We start from the raw sequence: 21,966 nt of genomic DNA, 5'->3' as shown, positions 1-21,966 counted from the left end.
ATTTGGTACTCGCAGTGTCTGTGGCCCAATTCGAGAGAGTGGAGACTCTAACATGGATGAATAACTAACTGGCCTCTGGCCTGTAGCTCTGTAAACACACAAAACCAACTTTTTAAATTATCTGCTTATTGTTAATTGTGTACTTAGGACAAACCACAAACTAATGATTATCTGTCAAGCAAGAATAGTGTTTAAAACCTGACATGCATATTGTAATGAAATGTTAATGCTGACTATTTGAATTCCCTTTAATTGGGGGATTTAAAGAATACCTTTAAGAATTGGGGGGTTATTGAAGTGGTCGAATATTACATAAAGGTAGTATAGATACAGCAAGTTAATTCAAAATATTGTGACAAAATACCCAAATTTGTTGTCAGGGCGATGAGGAGTGAAATTGGGAAACTGGATGAAAAGTTCCATGAACCGATGATTCTAAAATAATGTGGAAACGGTGAAGATTTAAATTTGGATCTGCTTTTTTTAATTTAAATTTGGATCTGTGTGCATATAATATATGAGCCAGCACTGCCATTCAATGTGATCATGGCTGATTATTCACAATCAGTACCCCGTCTCCACATATCCCTTGATTCCACTAGCCCCAATAGCTCTAATTCTCTTTTGAATGCATCCAGTGTATCTGCCTCCACTGCCTTCTGAGGCAGCAAATTCCACAAATTCACAATTCTCTGTGTGAAAAGGTTTTTTCTCATCTCAGTTCAAAATGGCCTATCCCTTATTCTTAAACTGTAGCCCCTGGTTCTGCCCCCCCCCCCCCCCCCCCCCCCCCCCCCCCCCCCCCCCCCCCCCCCCCCCCCCCCCCCCCCCCCCCCCCCCCCCCCCCCCCCCCCCCCCCCCCCCAACATCGGGAACACGTTTCCTGCATCTAGCGTGTCAAATCCCTTAATAATGTTATATGTTTTATAAGATATCCTCTCATAAATCCCAGTGAATACAAGCCCAGTCACTCCATTGTTTCAGCATATGACAGTCCCACCATCCCGGGAATAAACCTTGTGAACCTACGTTGCACTCCCTCAATAGCAAGGATGTGGAGAATAGACACAACTAAGCAGGACAGGAAGTATCTCTGGATAGAAGGAATGGGTGATGCTTTGGGTCGAGACCCTTCTTTAGACTGAGTCAGAGGAGAGGGAGACACAGAGATATGGAAGGGTAAGGTGTGAAAACGAAACATCAAAGGGGACATCAAATGCCAGGAAAAATGTTCCCAATGTTGGGTGAGTCCAGAACCAGGGGCCAGTCTTAGAATAAAGGGGAGGCCATTTAAGACTGAGGTGAGAAATATTTTTTTCACCCAGAGTTGTGAATTTGTGGAATTCCCTGCCACAGAGGGCAGTGGAGGCCAAATCACTGGATGGATTTAAGAGAGTTAGATAAAGCTCTAGGGGCTAGTGGAATCAAGGGATATGTAGAGAAGGCAGGCACAGATTATTGATTTGGAACGATCAGCCATGATCACAATGAATGGTGCGGGCTCGAATGGCCTCCTACACCTATTTTCTATGTTTCTATGGGACGAAAATCAAGGAAAATGTAGAATAGATTATTGTTAGCTGGGGGAAGGTGGAAATGAAGCATACAAAGATAAAATAAACATTAGATGGGGAATAAATTTTAACATGTTAATTTGAATGTCAAAACAGGATCAAAATCTGAATGGCTTCTTGTCACTACCCTCAGTCTCTTCACTGGCAGGGGACTCAGAATGAACATTGCTTTTACAATATCAAATTATTTTGGCCCCACGTCTTCAATATAAGAACTCTACTTTTTGTGTTTGGAACATTGTGCACCTCCTGTCATTTTTGTTTTGTGGCCGTCTTTTCATCTCAATATGCCAGTATACACTCTTTCCTGCACCATGGTTAGTTTGCAATGACTGTCAAATTATTTTTACGCTACTGCCTCAAGTAACCGAATCCTTATTTTTAAAGTGACCCTAGTCCTCGATTTTTCTATAAGTGGATATACTCTCTCCCATCCATCCTGCCAAACCCCATTTGAATCTGATCTGATCACGTTCCACTTTTTCCATATGATCAAATCTGATTGGTATGGTTTTGCCTTCTTGGGCAATCTCTTGGGACTGAGGATGACTAGCTTCCACTCTAGTTCCGAGGTGGGTAGCAAGGCTGATGTGGGAACCACAACTCTGCTACGAATGGGGCAGAAGATGCTGGAAAGGGCAGAAGGCTGGCAAATTGGCAGATGATGTATTCCTTATTTATTCTGGGCTTGTGTGGTCCTGAAATGTGGACTCGTTTCTTAATACCATCCTCATGTTCATGGTCTCCAGTGTTTTGAGGTGGTCTGTGTTTCAGTAGTGCAGGAAGCACAGTTATTTAGTAGACCACATCGTTTGACGTTTTATCTTCAAATACTAGTTATTTCAAACAGCAACAAAACTGTACTAGCATGTTGATAGTGAATTTCACCATTGATGCCGGCCTTCACTGCGAGATGACTCCCATGATACAATTAGTTGTCCAACTTTTCCAGTGTCTTGACTTAGATATTTATTGACAGAGCCCTTTGTTATGAAGCAGGGATCCTTGGCTGGGCACCTTTGTTTATAATAAATGTTAAGCATAAGAATCATTTTTAGTGATGTTTATGTGAATTAGTTAATGATGACATGGGTCTAACAGTTAACCATTTATTCTGTAAATTAGCTCCTTCCTACAAGGAAGTTTCTATGATAAACCGTCTGTTATTGTCTATTATTTCTAAATTCGGTTCATTGCATTGTTGAAACCAGTTATTCTATATGAACTTGTTTGAATAATATTTGAAATGAATTAATAAACAAGTGGGGGGCAAATATTGCAGACTTTTTTATTTGTTTGAAATCTGTCATTGGCATGAATCTACTTTATATGGAGGAAAATGTGTTTCTGAAGCGGTCTATATAGAAAATAGACAAAAACATTACAAAGTTTATTCTTCTTCAAATACTGAAATACAGACTTGTGTAGTTCTACATTTTGCCTTGTTCATTTTCCTTCTTTACTCCATATACACACTGCATCTAATAGTTGCATTAAAAATTTGATGCAATCAAAATTCAGAGTACATTTTGTATCTTTTGTGAATCTGTAAGATGGCAATGGAAGAACTTTACACTAAAATGAGCGCCTGAGTGCAATTAGCAGCACTCACCAAAATCGACTCATTAAACTAGAAGAACAAACAAAGATTTATTTCTAAGTTCCTAAGTTTGGTGAGAATCTAGCAGGGCTTGTGCACAGAAAATTGACAAGCTTGCACTCACATTGAGCAATAAGAGGAATCTTTGCTGAAATCAAACTGCATGAGAAACTCAAACACCGTGGAAGAGCATAATTGCCAGAGGAATCACAACAGGGAGAGAAAGTGGACCATGTTCATGTGCCATCAAACGCCTCTTTACTGGAATCTACCTAACATTTGCAAGTTCTTATTCCACCCATTCCCTTTGCCTCGCTCTACCAACTTTCTCCCCTCTATTTCAACAGTCAGGAGGGTCCCGATCCGAAATGTACTTTGTCCATTTCCCTCCATAGATGTTGCCTGACCTGTTGGAGTTCCTCCAGCACTTTCTTTTAAAAAAAGATTCTACCAGTGGCGTGTCTCCGAGAAAAATCCTTTAATCCACACCTAGAAACCGCAGAACAAAGTGCACCCTGTACAGGAATGGCCTCAGGAGACACAGGATGCTGGAATCAGAGTCAGAAATAAAAATGCTGCTGGAGGAACTCAAAAGGCTGAACAGCGTCTGTGGAGGCAGATTGTTGATCTTGACAGAATATCAGGCCTGATTAGCTCCACAAACGCCCGCTCAATTCCTCCAGCAGTTTTTTTTTGCGAAAGGAACGGTGGGGTTGAGATCCGAATGACCAGGGAATAGACACAAAATGCTGGAGTAACTCAACGGGACAGGCAACATCTCTGGAGAGAAGGAATGGGTGATGTTTCGGTCCGAGGCCCTTCTTCAGAACCATGGGAGAAGGAGACTAGAGGTATGGATAGGGTAAGGACTCGGGGCACCATCATCTCCCAAAGTTGCACTGGGCCGTGGCAGCAGCCTACACCTCACCCCAAACCAGGTGGCAATAAGTTCATAAGTGATAGAAACATAGACATAGAGCCATTCGGCCCTTTGAGCCTGCACCGGCATTCAATATGATCATGGCTGATCATCCAACTCAGTATCCCGTACCTGCCTTCTCTCCATACCCCCTGATCCCCTTAGCCACAAGGGCCACATCTAACTCCCTCTTAAATATAGCCAATGAACTGGCCTCAACTACCTTCTGTGGCAGAGAAATCCAGAGATTCACCACTCTCTGTGTGGAAAATGTTTTCCTCATCTCGGTCCTAAAAGATTTCCCCCTTAACCTTAAACTGTGACCCCTTGTCCTGGACTTCCCCAACATCGGGAACAATCTTCCTGCATCTAGCCTGTCCAACCCCTTAAGATAGGAGCAGAATTAGGCCATTCGGCCCATCAAGTCTACTCCACCATTCAATCATGGCTGGTCTATCTCTCCCTCCTAACGCCATTCCCCTGCCTTCACCCCACAACACCCGCACTAATCAAGAATCTGTCAAACACCGCCTTATAAATATCCCTTTCAACTCCTGGATGTGAAATACCGGGTTGTTGTTTGATTAGTAGCCGAGCCGGGCTGTGTTGGGCTGGGCTGCTGGAGATGGCTGTCGGCGAGGAGCTGGGACTGGCAGAGAGAGGTCACCCAACCTCCCTCGGCCGCCGGTCCCCGACCTGGGCCCCGCTTGTCCCGGTCCCGGCCTTGGCCGCCGGTCCCCCCCGCCTGGGCCCCGCCTGTCCCCGGTCCCCGCCTGGGCCCCGCTGGGCCCCGCTTGTCCCGGTCCCCGACCTGGGCCCCGCTTGTCCCGGTCCCCGACCTGGGCCCCGCTTGTCCCGGTCCCGGTCTCGGTCCCCGACCTGGGCCCCGCTTGTCCCGGTCCCCGACCTGGGCCCCGCTTGTCCCGGTCCCCGAGTGCCGGCCTTGGCGCAGGCGCGGATGGTGCGGGCCGGCCGGCCGGTCTGGGCCGGGGTGCGCATGCGCCCTACGCCGTCCCGGCTCTCCAATGGCGGACGCGTTGTGAAGCGAAGACGAGGTTGAGTAGACTCGTTCCGGCGCCGTGTGCCCGACCCGACCCGACTCGACCCGCGCCCCAGGCCCAGGCCCCGCACACACTCACACACACATCCCGCACACCACACACGGGGCACGGAGCCAACACCTACAAACTCGCGGCCACTGCAGGCGATCCTGCGCCCGGCCACGGGGAACAAAATGGCGCGAATACTGCGGGCTGTGCAGATTGGGAGAGAGGGGAGAAAGCGGGGGGGGGCAGTCCCAGTCTGTGTGTCCCACTCCCAACTCCGTCACTCCCTGTCCCTATCCTATTCAGTCCCAGTCCCAGTCAGTCCCAATTCCTGTCACAGTGTGTCCCTGTCCCAGCCAGTCCATGTCCCAGTTCAAAGTCCCAGCCTCCCTCTGCACGATTTCCAGTTTAATAGCATCATTTCTCTAGCAGGATGCCCAAAACGGAAGCAGGGCCTCGACCCGAAATGTCACCCATTCCCTCTCTCGGACATGCTGCCTGTCCTGCTGAGTTACTCCAGCATTTTGTGTCTACTGAATATAAATATTCTAGGTCTGGCTTCATCAACATCCTGTCCAACAGTGACAAATGTCCCAACCACTCTTCAGTTCCCAGATGAACAGCATGCCCCAAACCCTTTTCACCATCCCATCCACGTGTGACGCTACAATGTACTTGTATTCCTACAACACACTCCAAGATCCTATCGTTCACTTTGAATGTCCTGCTCTGTTTTGACATACCAAATTCCCAATTTATATGAATTAAACCCCATTTGCCACTCTTGACATACTATCCCATCTGATCATGATCCCACTAATTCTCAGACTAGCAGCTTCACTGGCTTCGATGCTATCTATTTTAGTGTAATCTGTAAACTTGTACATTCTCATCTAAACCATAGATATAGATGACAAACTACAATAAACTCAGGCCCTGATGCTACCACTAGTCACAGGCCTCCAGTCCGAACATCACCCTTTATCATCCTCTTCTTCCTACATTTTTGACAATTCTGTATCTGGGACCCCATGCGATCTAACCTTCCAGAGCAAACTATTGTGCGTAATCTTATCAAAGGTTTTGCTAAAGACTCTGCTCTTCTTGGTTCCTTAAAAAAAACACCATCAAATTTGAGAGACACAATCTCCCACACACAAAACCATGGCGCCATCATTAATCAACCCCTGCCTTTCCAGATGAATGTACATCTCATCCCTCTGAATTATTTTGATCCAGTGAAAGTTGTGGGTTTGTGGATGTTTGGATCTTTCTTTAAAATTAAGATAGATTGTAAATGTCCTGAAGTAATTGTGGAATGACTCCTTTTTATTTCTCTTTGGTCCTTGCAAACTAAAGCATTTGTTAGCAGTTAGCACAAATGTGAAGCCCTTTGGAATTCAAATTTTAAAGCACTAAACCCTCACCTGATGCTGATAAATAAATAATTACCATTATTTCCTGTGGGAGTGCTTGCTATTTCTCTATTTTTAGAACACCTTTCAGTACCTGTTTTGGAAGATTATATTTAAATGTTTGGCTTACTTGACCTTCCTAAGTAATTCAGTTGCTTTAATTTGGTATTGTACTGATAATCCTGTGAATATTTCCACTGAATTTGCAGAGATTTATACTAAAGGAATCCCATGGTATATGGATAGAGGGCCTTCAGGAATGATTTACTCTGCTGCTGTGATAAAATTGTAAAGCTAGAAATGTGAAAGATGAGTTCCAGATTCAGTTTTAACTGTAAGTATGTTTATTCTTTAGAACTTTGTTTTAAAAAAAATGTTTATTTGATATGAGTACTTATATTTCAATAAAATGTTGGTAACCATCTTGATGGGTGAAATCTTATGCGGGATATTTATTGTATAGCATACCTTGCTGTTCCATCAGCATTTATCTCTTCTGTACCTTAACTCATTTAGATGCCTCTTAAATCTTGTGATAGTCTCTACCTCATCACCGCCTAGGGTGGTCCATTCCAAATGACAAACACCTAGGTAAAACAGTTCTCAGATCACTTTGAAATTTTGTACCTTCATCTTGAACTTATGAACGTATACCTCAATCAGACTCCCCCTCAGCCAAGGGACATAACCTCCAGGTTGCTCATAGTTGAAAGTCAACATATGAGCAGTCCCCATGTTACAGAAAAGGTGACACACCAATTTTATACATATTTTCGCACAATTTTCAAATAATCTTTTAACACTGCTTATAGAAATACAATATATCATGGTATTAATGATTGGATGCAGTAAATACTCCATTACAGTACTTCAATTATGGATAGTGTGTGAGCGATGAGATGATTAAATGAATTATAGCAGCTGTATGCAGAATGATACAATATGGACAGCTCTAGAAAATGGATGTTTCAGGTTTACAGAAAAAAATGATTTAGTACAGTTTTCATGAACATAATCCTTGTATCTTGGGTCTGACTGCCTGTACTGGCAAATCTCTGATCTTTGGCGAATCATTCTTAACCACCCTCTCCTGCATAATCAGGTCTTTCCTTGAGTGTGGCGACCAAAATTATTTACTGTATTCCAGCTGTGGCCTAACCAATATTTTAGAACCATAAACTCCCTGGACTTGCATTCAATGCTGCAGGTGTTGAAGGCTTTGTGTTCTTTGTGTTCTTTCTTCACCACCTTTTCTACTTGTGCTTCAATTTAGAGATTGTTGGATTTACACAGCCTTTTTTCCCTCCGTAGTCCCCTGGACTCTACCATTCATTGTTTATGTCCTCATCTTGTCAGTTTTCCCAAAATATAACGGCAACACAGGCCCGGGTTAATTCCCCATCTCTGATTTGTGGAGTTTGTGCCTTCTCCTTGTTTCCACATGGGTTTCCTCTGATGTTTTAGTTTCCTCCCACGTCCCACAAAGACATTCAGGTTGGTAGCTTAATTGGTCATTGAAAGTGCATTAAATCTGGGTGAGTTGATGTGAATGTGGGGAGAATAACAGAAAATGGGATTGATGTAGGATTAATGTAAGTGGGATGTGGGACCTTAAACCCACAAGGTCCCACAATCACATCAGAGACCTTATCAAAGGTTTTATTGATGTATAGATCAACTGCATTGCCCATGAATATACCTTGTTTCCCATTTGAAAAGTTAAATTAAATCGTTCAGACAGTATATCCCATAACAAGACCATACAGATAATTAATTCTTGTCTTTTCAAGTGTATATTAATCTTGTCTCTCAGATATTGAAATAAATCTGATACATTAAGTTTAGTTCAGAGATACAGCGTGGAAGGTTCTTTGTATCACTAAGTCTGCACGGATCAATAATCACCCGTACACTAGTTCTATCCTACACACTAAAGACAATTTACATAAGCCAATTAATCTACAAACCTGCATGTATTTGGAATGTAGGAAGAAACCGCAGCACCCGAGAAAACTCACATAGTCACAGAGAGAACGTACAAAGTCCATACAGACAGCACCTATAGTCAGGATCGAACCCGGGTCTCTGGCGCTGTAAAGGTCAACTCCACCACTGCATTATGGCAGATTTTGAAATTCCCTGCCACTATAAATCCTATTATTCTTTCATCTCTCTGATATCCCTACATATCAGCCATATCTGCCACTGTCTTACATCCTGAGCAACATGATCATCCTATAATGATCATCCTATATTTGTTTACAAGCTCTGTGCAAAATGTCTCATTTGAAGAGCTGTCTAGGATATTCTCCCTCATTATCTCTTAGGTACATTTTTATTAGTGGCTATTACACTGTCAGCAACATGGTCATCCTTTTTTTCATTATAACAATAAATTATGGGACTGATAAAATAATTTTATGATTTGAATTCCAAGGAATACCATCTTCCAAATAGATGTTTAATTTAATGGAAAACCTGCTGGTTTTGTCGCATGCATCGTGGAAGTGATGAGTGGCACCAGGCTTGTGCATATAGGTAGAACTGGTAATGCTCTAACATGGTAATAGGTAGTATTAAGACATCAACATTGACTTGTGCCTGAGATTTGTTCTGATGTTGTTCCGTTGTTACTCTCCGTATCACATTGCGAAGAATGCTGAGTTTGGTCTTTTAGAGGACACCAGAACAGTTTCATAAGTGCAAAATGTTGCATATAAAATATGTGAATGTAGTATTTAATTCCATTTATAAAAATAATGATATTGACGCAATATAAAAATGGTTTTCAACAGTGAAAGCCGCACAATATTCAATTCATGTCCATTAGTTAATATTTTAGCAATGGTATTTGTTATGGATGGAATGCTGTTTGGTGAAGTTGTAGGGTTGGTAATTTATTATTGAAGTTTAAGTTATGTTTAAATATGAGCCTGCAGAATATTAAGGAGGGAATGCTATGATAGAACATCTAGCTCGCTTTAGGAAGACAGACACAGAGGATCAGCTGTGAGATGAACAGAATTGTGCCGAATAACTTTTATTCAAAGCATGTCCTGATGAAAAATCAACTTGACATACAAACTTTGCTTCTCCACATGCAAGGCTTTCTATTTTCATTCAGAATTCTAGCATTGACAGTGTTTGTTTTTGTTTACTCTCATATTATTTAAGTGATGTCTTTTGGTTTGGTACAAATATGCAATTTTTCCCAGTTTGGTGCAGTTGCTACAATGAAATAGCAGAATTTATGCAGTGAGATTGAGTTTAAAATTGTTTAATTGTCATGCTGATTCTAAAGGGCCTGTCTCACTTTCACGACCTTTTTTACTCGTGGACATTTTTCATCAGGCTAGAAAAACGCCCCGACCTACTTGATGCCACGAGCACCTACGACTAGCATCACGACCTACCTACGACCTTGTGACGACCATGCTGCGAGTATGAGTCAAGGGCAAACTCGGCAGAGGTCGTGAAAGTGGGACAGGCCCTTTTGTTATGTTACATGCATATCTGGTTCACAGGTTTAATTGTATCTACATTTTGACTATTAACCAGCATCTGCAGTTCTTTGTTTCTACATTTTCACTATTAACTAATGTCTGAAGTTCTTTGTTTCTACATTTTCACTATTAACTAACGTCTGCAGTTCTTTGTTTCTACATTTTCACTTTTAACCGGTATCTGCAGTTCTTTGTTTCTACATTTTGACAATTAACTAGCATCTGCAGTTCTTAGTTTCTATATTTTGACTATTAAACCACATCTGCAGTTCTTTGTTTCTACATTTTTTACTGCAAAAGATCTCGACCTGAAACGTTACCTGTCCATGTTCTCCAGAGATGCTGCCTGACCTGCTGAATTACTCCAGAACTTTGTGTCCTTTTGTGGTTCACAAAGAACAAGGAGAGTTGCTGCCTCACAGATTTATAGTTCACGTTGAATCCTGACCTATTTATGTGGAGGAAAGAACTGCAGATGCTGGTTTAAATCGATGATAGACACAAAATGCTGGAGTAACCAGCCTGTCCCGCTGAGTTTCTCCTGCATTTTGTATCAATCTTCGATTTAAACCAGCATCTGCAGTTCTTTCCTACACCAGAGATGCTGCCTGTCCCGCTGAGTTACTCCAACATTTTGTGTCTATCTTCTATTTATGTGGAGTTTGTATAGCCTTCCTGTGACCACGTGGTTTTTTCTCCAGGTATTCTCGTTTCTTCCCACAACACAGATAAGTGCATGTTGATTTGTTAATTGGCCATAGTAAATTGCCCTCATGTTTAGGTGGTCATTAGGATCTAGGGGGAGTTGATGAAAATGTTGGAATAAAACAATTTGAATGAATGTAAGAGTAGTGTAAATGTGTGGTTGATGGTTGATGGCAGTGTGACGGGCCTGTTTCCTCGTGTTATCTCTATGATTCAGATTCTAAAATGATAATTTCACAGGATATTAATTTTTGTTTTAAAATGCCAGGAACATATAGATATAGTTAGAACCAGACAAATGTTATGTTATAGAGTCATACAGTACGTAAACAGGCCCTTGGCCAAACTTGTCCATGCCCCATCTAAGCTAGTCCATTTACCTGCGTTTGGCACATATGCCTCAAAACCTTTCCTATCCATGTATTTATCCAAATATCTTTTAAATGCTGTTACTGTACCTGCCTTAAATACTTTCTCTGGCAGCAGCTCATTCATATATCCACCACCCTCTGTTTGGAAAAAGCTCCCTCAGGTTCCTATTAAATCTTTACCATTGTACCATAAAGCTATGGCCTCTGGTTCTTGTTTCCCCTACCCAGAAAAAAAAAATCAGGGCATTCACTCTATTATTTCCCTCATGATTTTACACAGCTCTTTAAGATCACCCCTCAGCCTCTTGTGCTCCAAAGAATAAAGTTCAAACCTGCCCAACCACTCCCTTTAGCTCAGATCCTTGAGTTCTAGCAATATCCTTGTAAATCCTCTCTGCACTATTCCCAGCTCAGTGGCATCTTTCCAGTTCAAGAACAGTGATTGGGAAAGTAAATTGCTGTTATTGTAAATTGGAGAAACAGGTCTTCTATACCTGATCAACTAAGGAGGTGTGTGTGTGTGACATGTTTGAAAGCAAATTTTCAACTAGACCCTTGGCATTTGTGATTATTTTCGTGACAAGCAGAGATGTTGTATCAATTTAAAGTACGACTATGCAATTGTCTTGCTGGGAAATAAAGTGTTATCCTTATTCACGGATAGGATTTATAGTAAATTGTATAACTGAATATGCACTAAGGACCAGAGAACAGAGAAAAGTTTGTACAAATTGTTTTGAATTTTGTTGCTTACTTTGTTAATGAGCGGATATACTTCTTGCCATAATGTAAAATGTTGCTAATTCTATCAGGAAACCAATACAGAGAAGATTCAAGATCTTGAAAAGAATTTGGACAATTAAGTGGATTGGCCAACGAATAGTGGATGGATTTTAGTGTAAGTAAATACAAGAAAATTCACATTGTTAGAGTAACCATAAGGAATAAAAACTCAAGAACTCAGAACTGCTGGAAATACTCAGCTGGTCAGGCTGCACCTGTGGGAAGAAAAAGAAAGCAAATGTTTCAGATTGGAGACCCTTTGACAAACATTTCTCCAACCTGAAACATTAATTCTGTGTCTCTTCAGCATGACCTGCTGACTATTTCCAGCATTTTCTGTTGATGCTTTAGATTTTATGTGTTTTTTTCATTTTCAGCAAATGTTTACGAAGGATTCAATCATAATGCCAAAAAGCTTGAGCAAATAATCTTTTGAAATTGTTCATTTAAAAAAACACCTCTTTCACACCATCTTGGATTCTACAGAAACCTTTTTGGAAAGACTCACTACTTTGTTTTACCATCCACAAATATAATTCTATTGTATATTCTGTCTGCAATCTTAAGTTTATGCAAACTTGTTGAAATTACTTTCAATGTTATCTTTTTCTTTTGTACTTGCATCCAGGTTAGATGTCTTTCAGTCAGTTTTATCATACTTCCAAGTACTTCATTCCATGCCATAGAAACATAGAAAATAGGTGCAGGAGTAGGCCATTCGGTCCTTCGAGCCTGCACCGCCATTCAATATGATCATGACTGATCATCCAACTCAGTATCCTGTACCTGCCTTCTCTCCATACCCCCTGATCCCTTTAGCCACAAGGGCCACATCTAACTCCCTCTTAAATATAGCCAATGAACTGGCCTCAACTACCTTTTGTGGCAGAGAATTCCAGAGATTCACCACTCTGTGTGAAAAATGTTTTTCTCATCTCGGTCCTAAAAGATTTCCCCCTTATCCTTAAACTGTGACCTCTTGGCCTGGACTTCCCCAACATCGGGAACAATCTTCCTGCATCTAGCCTGCCCAACCCCTTAAGAATTTTGTAAGTTTCTATAAGATCCCCCCTCAATCTTCTAAATTCTAGCGAGTACAAACCGAGTCAATCCAGTCTTTCTTCATATGAAAGTCCTGACATCCCAGGAATCATGTGAAGAGGTCCAGGAAAAATGTCATAGTCTTTAGTTTAGTTCAGAGATACAGCGCGGAAACAGGGCCTTCAGCCCACCGAGTCTGCACTGACCAGTGATCCCGGCACATTAGCACTATCTACACACACGAAGGACAATTTTTTTATATTTACCCCAAGCCAATTAACCTACAAACCTGTATGTCTTTGGCGTGTGGGTGGAAACCAAAGATCTTGGAGAAACCCATCCAGGTCACGGGGAGAACGTACAAACTCCATACAGAAAGCACCCGTAGTCAGGATCGAACCCAGGGCTCTGGCGCTGTAAGGCAGCAACTCTACCGCTGCGCCACCGGGCCACTCTCTAAGATGTCATTCAGTACCTTGTTCCTTTAAGGGCATCAACAGTCATCAGTATATCTTTCCTGAGTAATCATGCATGCATGAGTCTTTAACAGTGAATATCGGCAGGATATTCTATTGTAAGATAGTGTGACAGCTAAAGAATCCAATCTTCGCATAGCTTTTCATGAGCAACTGATTAATAGATTTTCATGCCAGTATTCTTGCTGATAATCTTGCTGAATATTACTGTAATTGGAACAAGCATATGCCAGAAAGACAATGTTCCCATCTCATTTATCCATCAGGCAGAATGACTGGTCTTATTTTTTATGTAGTTTGTAGCATTGTTTTTATTACCTTCTACAGTGAGTTTCTGCTCATAATATTGTTAGTAAGTTTGTGGAGGGCACTAAATTGGTGGTAGAGTGTACAGCAAAGAAGGTTACCTCTGATTACAATGGGACCTTGATCAACTGTGGTGATGGGCCGTGGAATGGCAACTGCAGTTTAATTCAGATCAATGCAAGGTGTTGTATTGTGGTAGGACAAACCAGGGCACGCCTTACACAGCAATTGGTAGGGTACAGGGGTATGCTTTAGAAACAGAAAGACCCATAGGTACAGATACATAGTTCCTTGAACATGGCGACACAGGAGGACAGGATGATGAAGAAGACGTTTGGCATGCTAGCCCTCATTGGTCATGATATACAAGATGTTGGCAGGACCACATTTGGAGTGCTGTTCACAGTTCTGGACAACCTACTGTAGAAAGAATGGCATTAAAGGGAAAGGGTGCTAAATGGATCTGCATGGCTGTTACTCTGCCTGGAAAGCTTGAGTTATTAGGAGAGTCTTTTTTTCCCTGGAGCGTAGACAACCTTATATAAAATTATATAAAATTACATAAAATAATGTAATTATATAAAATAATTAGGGGCATAGATAGGGTGAATAGCCACCTTTTCCTAAGATTGGGGAATCTAAATCTAGAAGGCATAGGTTTAAGGTTAGAGGGTAAAGATTTAGAAGAGCTCTCGGAAGTGTGTGTGTGTGTGTGTGTGGTGGGGGTGGGGGGGGGGGGGCAACATTTTCACACACAGGGTGCACACATGGAACAAACTGCCAGAGGAAGTGGCTGAGGTGTATGACATTTAAAATACACTAGGGCAGGTACATAGATAGGATAGGTTTGAAGATATAGGCCAGGTGCAGACACGTGAGATTAGCTCGGTTAGGCAACTTGGTTGGCTTGGTGAATTGAGGAGAAGGGTTTTTATCCATGCCTTATGATTATGTTAAATTCATATTTTGTATTCATTTTTGTTTTACCCCTCAAATTCCTTTTATGAATTTCAATCTCCTCTTTTTTGCTGTCTTGCGTAGTTAAATATTTCTACTTGATTTGTTAATATTATTTGGCCAGTTTTAACTCTTTGTTTCAGTGGTTATTTCTGAGATGGAAGAAGATGTCAGTCAGGACGAAGTCAGTATTGAGAAGGGCACAACATTATTGGGATCTAATTCTGACATAACTGAGGAGTCTGAGGCAGAGCGACACGTTTTCCAGGTAAGATAACGGAAGGAGGAGCAAGATACACCAGAAATGTATAGCAAGTCAGTCAGTAAATATGGAGGAAAGAAACAAATGAATGATTTTGGTTACAGACCTTTCCTCAAACATTTCTTTTGGAGAATGTTGAGGATAAAATAAATGCTTAATTGAACGTGATGTAACTTTTGGGCCAGATATTTCTCATAGCAACCTGATTCTAATTCCAGTGGCAAAACTCAGGAGGGAATTGTGCTGGAGAAGGCCTGCTTCTGAAATACTCTGGAAAGTTTTGACAGCAAGCAAAATGCTGACTCTGCTACGTTAAAAGAAGGGGATGAATATTCTGCAGCGTGACTTTAGAGAGCTCGGAAAAATGTTGAAAAGCAGGACCTCCTGGGTTGTTATCTCCGGTTTGCTTCCAGTTCCCCGTGCTGGCGAGAGCAGGAACAGGGAGATACGAGACCTGAACGTGTGGCTGAGGAACTGGTGCATGGGGCAGGGATTTAGATTCTTAGATCACTGGGATCTGTTTTGGGGTAAGGGGGAACTGTACAAAAGGGACGGATTGCATCTTAACAGGTATGGGGCAGCATTCTGGCAGGCAGGTTTGCCACTGCTACACGGGTGGTTTTAAACTGAATAAGGGGGGTGGGGGGTGTCGAATGGGATAGTGGAGGATGGAGTTAAAGGGAAAGGGTTTCTTAAATGTGTGAGCGTAGAGACCGAGGGGTGTAAAATGAGGGTAGAAGCAATAAGTAGCAAGGTGAAAAGTAAAAGTGGCAGGCAGACAAAACCCAGGCAAAAATCAAAAAGGGCCACTTTGCAACATAATTGTATAAGGGGTAAGAGTGTTGTAAAAACAAGCCTGAAGGCTTTGTGTCTCAATGCAAGGAGCATTCGTAATAAGGTGGATCAGTTGAATGTGCAGATAGCTATTAATGACTATGATATAGTTGGGATCACGGAGACATGGCTCCAGGGTGGCCAAGGCTGGGAGCCGAACATCCAGGGATATTCAATATTCAGGAGGGATAGAGAGAAAGGAAAAGGAGGTGGGGTAGCGTTACTGATTAGAGAGGAGATTAATGCAATGGAAAGGAAGGACATTAGTTTGTAGGATGTGGAATTGGTATGGGTAGAGCTGCGAAACATTAAGGGGCAGAAAACGCTGGTGGGTGTTGTGTACAGGCCACCTAACAGTAGTAGTGAAGTTGGAGATGGTATCAAACAGGAAATTAGAAATGCGTGCGACAAAGGCAAAACAGTTATAATGGGTGACTTCAATCTACATATAGATTGGGTGAATCAAATTGGCAGGGGTGCTGAGGAAGAGGATTTCTTGGAATGTATGCGGGATAGTTATCTAAATCAACATGTAGAACCAACGAGAGAGCAGGCTATTTTAGACTGGGTATTGAGTAATGAGGAAGGGTTAGTTAGCAATCTTGTTGTACGTGCCCCCCTTGGGCAAGAGTGACCATAATATGGTTGAGTTCTTCATTAGGATGGAGAGTGACATTGTTAATTCAGAAACAATGGTTCTGAACTTAAAGAAAGGTAACTTTGAGGGTACGAGACGTGAATTGGCCAAGATTGACTGGCAATTAATTCTAAAAGGGTTGACGGTGGATATGCAATGGAAGACATTTAAAGACTGCATGGATGAACTACAAAAATTGTTCATCCCAGAATAAATCAGGGAAGGTAGTACATCCGTGGATAACAAGGGAAATCAGGGATAATATCAAAGCGAAGGATGATGCGTACAAATTAGCCAGAAAAAGCAGCATACCGGAGGACTGGGAGAAATTCAGAGACAGCAGAGGAGGACGAAGGGCTTCATTAGGAAAGGGAAAATAGATTATGAAAGAAAGCTGGCAGGGAACATAAAAACTGACTGCAAAAGTTTTTATAGATATGTGAAAAGAAAGAGATTAGTTAAAACAAATGTAGGTCCCTTGCAGTCAGAAACAGGTGAGTTGATCATGGGGAACAAGGATATGGCGGACCAATTGAATAACTACTTTGGTTCCGTCTTCACTAAGGAAGACATAAATAATTTGCCGGAAATAGCAGGGGACCGCGGGTCAAAGGAGTTGGAGGAATTGAGTGAAATCCAGGTTAGCCGGGGAGTAGTGTTGGGTAAATTGAATGGATTAAAGGCCGATAAATCCCCAGGGCCAGATAGGCTGCATCCCAGAGTACTTAAGGAAGTAGCTCCAGAAATAGTGGATGCATTAGTAATAATCTTTCAAAACTCTTTAGATTCTGTAGTAGTTCCTGAGGATTGGCGGGTAGCAAACGTAACCCCACTTTTTAAGAAGGGAGGGAGAGAGAAAACGGGGAATTACAGACCAGTTAGTATAACATCGGTAGTGGGGAAACTGCTAGAGTCAGTTATTAAAGATGGGATAGCAGCACATTTGGAAAGTGGTGAAATCATTGGACAAAGTCAGCATGGATTTACGAAAGGTAAATCATGTCTGACGAATCTTATAGAATTTTAGCGAGGATGTAACTAGTAGCGTGGATAGGGGAGAACCAGTGGATGTGGTGTATCTGGACTTCCAGAAGGCTTTTGACAAGGTCCCACATAAGAGATTAGTATACAAACTTAAAGCACATGGCATTGGGGGTTCAGTATTGATGTGGATTGAGAACTGGCTGGCAAACAGGAAGCAAAGAGTAGGAGTAAACGGGTCCTTTTCACAATGGCAGGCAGTGACTAGTGGGGTACCGCAAGGCTCAGTGCTGGGACCCCAGCTATTTACAATATATATTAATGATCTGGATGAGGGAATTGAAGGCAATATCTCCAAGTTTGCGGATGACACTAAGCTGGGGGGCAGTGTTAGCTGTGAGGAGGATGCTAGGAGACTGCAAGGTGACTTGGATAGGCTGGGTGAGTGGGCAAATGTTTGGCAGATGCAGTATAATGTGGATAAATGTGAGGTTATCCATTTTGGTGGCAAAAACGGGAAAGCAGACTATTATCTAAATGATGGCAGATTGGGAAAGGGGGAGATGCAGCGAGACCTGGGTGTCATGGTACACCAGTCATTGAAGGTAGGCATGCAGGTGCAGCAGGCAGTAAAGAAAGCGAATGGTATGTTAGCTTTCATTGCAAAAGGATTTGAGTATAGGAGCAGGGAGGTTCTACTGCAGTTGTACAGGGTCTTGGTGAGACCACACCTGGAGTATTGCGTACAGCTTTGGTCTCCAAATCGGAGGAAGGACATTATTGCCATAGAGGGAGTGCAGAGAAGGTTCACCAGACTGATTCCTGGGATGTCAGGACTGTCTTATGAAGAAAGACTGGATAGACTTGGTTTATACTCTCTAGAATTTAGGAGATTGAGAGGGGATCTTATAGAAACTTACAAAATTCTTAAGGGGTTGGACAGGCTAGATGCGGGAAGATTGTTCCCGATGTTGGGGAAGTCCAGGACAAGGGGTCACAGCTTAAGGATAAGGGGGAAATCCTTTAAAACCGAGATGAGAAGAACGTTTTTCACACAGAGTGTGGTGAATCTCTGGAACTCTCTGCCACAGAGGGTAGTTGAGGCCAGTTCATTGGCTATATTTAAGAGGGAGTTAGATGTGGCCCTTCTGGCTAAGGGGATCAGGGGGTATGGAGAGAAGGCAGGTACGGGATATTGAGTTGGATGATCAGCCATGATCATATTGAATGGCGGTGCAGGCTCGAAGGGCCGAATGGCCTACTCCTGCACCTAATTTCTATGTTTCTATGTTACCAAATCTGTCAAGGATTTAAAAAATCTCTGCGTATGGTATTCAGATCTTTTAAAAATCTGAAAACGTGAATAAACATAGAAACATAGAAATCTAAGAATCTAAATCCCTGCCCCGTGCACCAGTTCCTCAGCCACACGTTCAGGTCTCGTATCTCCCTGTTCCTGCTCTCGCCAGCACGGGGAACTGGAAGCAAACCGGAGATAACAACCCTGGAGGTCCTGCTTTTCAACATTTTTCCGAGCTCTCTAAAGTCAAGCTGCAGAATATTCATCCCCTTTTTTCCGACATCGTTTGTGCCGACATGCACTACCACTTCCGGATGTTCACCTTCACCCTTGAGGATTTTCTGCACTCTGTCCGTGACATCCTGGATCCTGGCACCGGGAAGGCAGCACACCATCCTCGCATCCCGTCTGTTGCCGCAGAAACCCCTGTCCGTACCTCTCACGATGGAGTCTCCCACTACAATGGCCTTGCCTGCCTTAGGCCTTTTTGGTTTTGGCTCAACAGCACTATTCGCATCGCAAGCCAGTCCGCCGCTCACGTCTTCTGTCCCAACAGCTTCTAAGCGGATGAACCTGGTTACAAGAGGTACACCACCCAGGGACGTTGGCATTCCATGCTTCCCTCCCTTTCTCACTGTCTCCCACCTTCTCTCTTCCAGTACCTTAGGTGTAACAATCGTACTGTAGGACTTGTCGAGGAACGACTCCGTTTCTCGTACGAACCGGAGGTCATCCACTTGCTTCTCCAGTTCCCCAACACGGCCCTTCAGGAGCTCTACCTGGATGCATTTTTTGCATTTGTAGCAGCCAGAGGCACCAGCGGTGTCCTTGACCTCCCACATACTGCAAGCATCGCACTGAATCAGCTTGCCTGACATCTCCTTCCTTCGTCTCCTCTCCTCAGCCTCCTCGCCAAAGACTCACACTTTACTCACAGGGCACTTTGCTCACTCACTGCCGCTCGCTAAGAGCTGTCCTGCTTAAATTGACTGATAAATTGCCTGATTTACCAATTTACATAGCAAATTCCTCAGTTTTCAACTGTTTTCCCTCTGACTCTCCTCCCACTTGGGCTAGAGCCAATCAGTCGTATCTCTTGCTAATCTGCTGTTGTTGTTGTTCCTCCCAAATCTACAACAGTTCTGAACAAAGACTGTCCGTCCTTGGCCTTTAACTGTTTTCACCCCTCTCCTCCCACTTGGGCTAGAGCCAATCAGTCGTATCTCTTGCTAATCTGCTGCTGCTGTTGTTCCTCCCAAATTCCACAGCTAAAATGTTGATCGCAATAAAATTAGCTTCGTGGCTGGACTCATTGAGAATTCCACTAGCAGACTAATTGACAAATATTACCTTTACCATTGTCTAATGAGCTTGTTTTTGTTTGATGCGATAGAACTGTAAGCAAAATCTGAGCCAATGTATCTTTCATTGTTGCTCTACGTGTGACTGTTGAGGTTTTTGAGAATGGTGTTAGTGATATCTTCCTGCATTTTTGTTCAGTTTCTGCTTAATGCTTTCTTTAGTGGTAGAATTAAGATTACGTTGTTTTGCCAACTGATATATGGCCACATTGTCCACAGTTGCAATAAATATTCTCCCACGTAAAATAAAGGGCCTGTCCCACTTTCAAGACCTAATTCACGACCTCTGCCGAGTTTGCCCTTGACTCATACTCGCAGCATGGTCGTCACGAGGTTGTTGGAGGTCTTAGGTAGGTCGTAGGTAGGTCGTGATGCTAGTCGTCGGTACTAGTGGCACCAAGTAGGTCGAGGCGTTTTTCTAGCCTGATGAAAAATGTCCACGAGTAAAAAAGGCTATGAATTAGGTCGTGAAAGTGGGACAGGCCACTAGGTTCCTTCAGCTAAGATTATTATAGATCAGGGGTTCCCAACCTATTTCGTCCCGTTTACCCCTGGCAACTGTAATGGCACATAACAATGTTATTTCATTTATTTATGAACAACTAATGATGAACAGATACTGGTATACCAGAACCAAACACAGTCAGTCAATGAGAAAAAATATGTACAAATCCAGAACCAACAAATTCACTCCCTGGGTAGGCAAAATTTACCTCCTTGGGGTAAATTTACCCCAGGTTGGGAACCCTTGTTATAGACGTTCAACAATAATAAGAGCATAACAATCCTCTCTTGCTACTGTTTTAAGTACAAAAGTCACTAAATTCAGTTTTATGTTTATTAAAAAAAAATCAAAGCAATTGGCTTGGATAGATGATGGCGATTCGGCATTTGGAAGGAGCGATCCAATCACTGTCATTCCTATCACGGTACATATTACGGATGGCTCGGGCGCCCATCAGAATCCTACGGTACAGGTGTCACAGCAGTCACAGACACGATCTACTGAGCAGTTCCAACTGATGGATCCAAATGGTCATCCTATCCAGTACGAGCTTCAATCACTGGGGGATACAAATGCACGCATGGTGAGTAACAAACAGCACACATGATAAAAATGATTTAAATTTAACTTGTATGTTTCACTTTGCTGCATCAAATAGTGGTTAGTAGAAGTAATGAAGGGTACATAATTGTACACATTTTATTAATATTAAAAATCTGCATATATTGAAGCATATCAGTGAAAAACCCATAACATTAATCCTTATCCACAAAATAATGGTGAAATTGTGGCTAAAATGATTAGACAAAAGCTACTTTTCTTTATGGGAGTAGTCTTTTGGCTCCAGGAAAAATAAATGGTAGAATTTTTATGTTTGGAGTCCAACTTTTTAATAATAGATCAAACTAGATTGCCAGTTTGCTCTATGTAGCAGATAACATAGAAACATAGAAAATAGATGCAGGAGGAGGCCATTCGGTCCTTCGAGCCAGCACCGCCATTCATTGTGTTCATGGCTGATCGTCCCGTATCAATAACCCGTGCCTGCCTTCTCCCCATATCCCTTGACTCCACTAACCCTTAGAGCTCTATCTAACTCAATGCACCTCATACTTCATATAACCTCGTGCACATTCCTCATATAACCTCATGCACATTCAACATTTTATACATTTAGTGTTTTAGATCCAGTCATCTTTTGTAGTTTACTTATGGATACCTTGATCAGTGACTTAGGCAAACCCAGTTTTGTAGTTGTTTGTTAGTTTCTGTGACTGACTTCAAAATCTGCATTGATACCACAGCCGATTTCCAGCGAGGTACGTAAAGCCCCATCCCACTTTCACGATCTAATTCACGACCTCTGCCGTTTACCCTTGACTCATACTTG

General features: G+C 42.5%; 1 protein-coding gene across 1 annotated transcript in view; it reads left to right on the top strand.

Annotated features, from left to right (window-relative positions):
• Positions 1–4,895: 4,895 nt before the first annotated feature.
• The window catches only part of carf (calcium responsive transcription factor), a 76,156-nt gene continuing 59,085 nt past the window's right edge, over positions 4,896–21,966 (top strand). Inside the window, exons 1-5 of the mRNA XM_055637664.1 lie at positions 4,896–5,148; positions 6,764–6,888; positions 11,946–12,031; positions 14,840–14,964; positions 20,929–21,159. Coding sequence (XP_055493639.1) covers positions 14,854–14,964; positions 20,929–21,159 — 342 coding nt within the window. The 5' untranslated portion in view covers positions 4,896–5,148; positions 6,764–6,888; positions 11,946–12,031; positions 14,840–14,853. The remainder of the gene's footprint in view (positions 5,149–6,763; positions 6,889–11,945; positions 12,032–14,839; positions 14,965–20,928; positions 21,160–21,966) is intronic.

This window comes from Leucoraja erinacea, chromosome 7 (genome assembly GCF_028641065.1).
Source record: "Leucoraja erinacea ecotype New England chromosome 7, Leri_hhj_1, whole genome shotgun sequence".
Classification (NCBI taxonomy): Eukaryota; Metazoa; Chordata; class Chondrichthyes; order Rajiformes; family Rajidae; genus Leucoraja; species Leucoraja erinaceus.
This window is presented reverse-complemented; position numbering and strand designations above follow the sequence as displayed.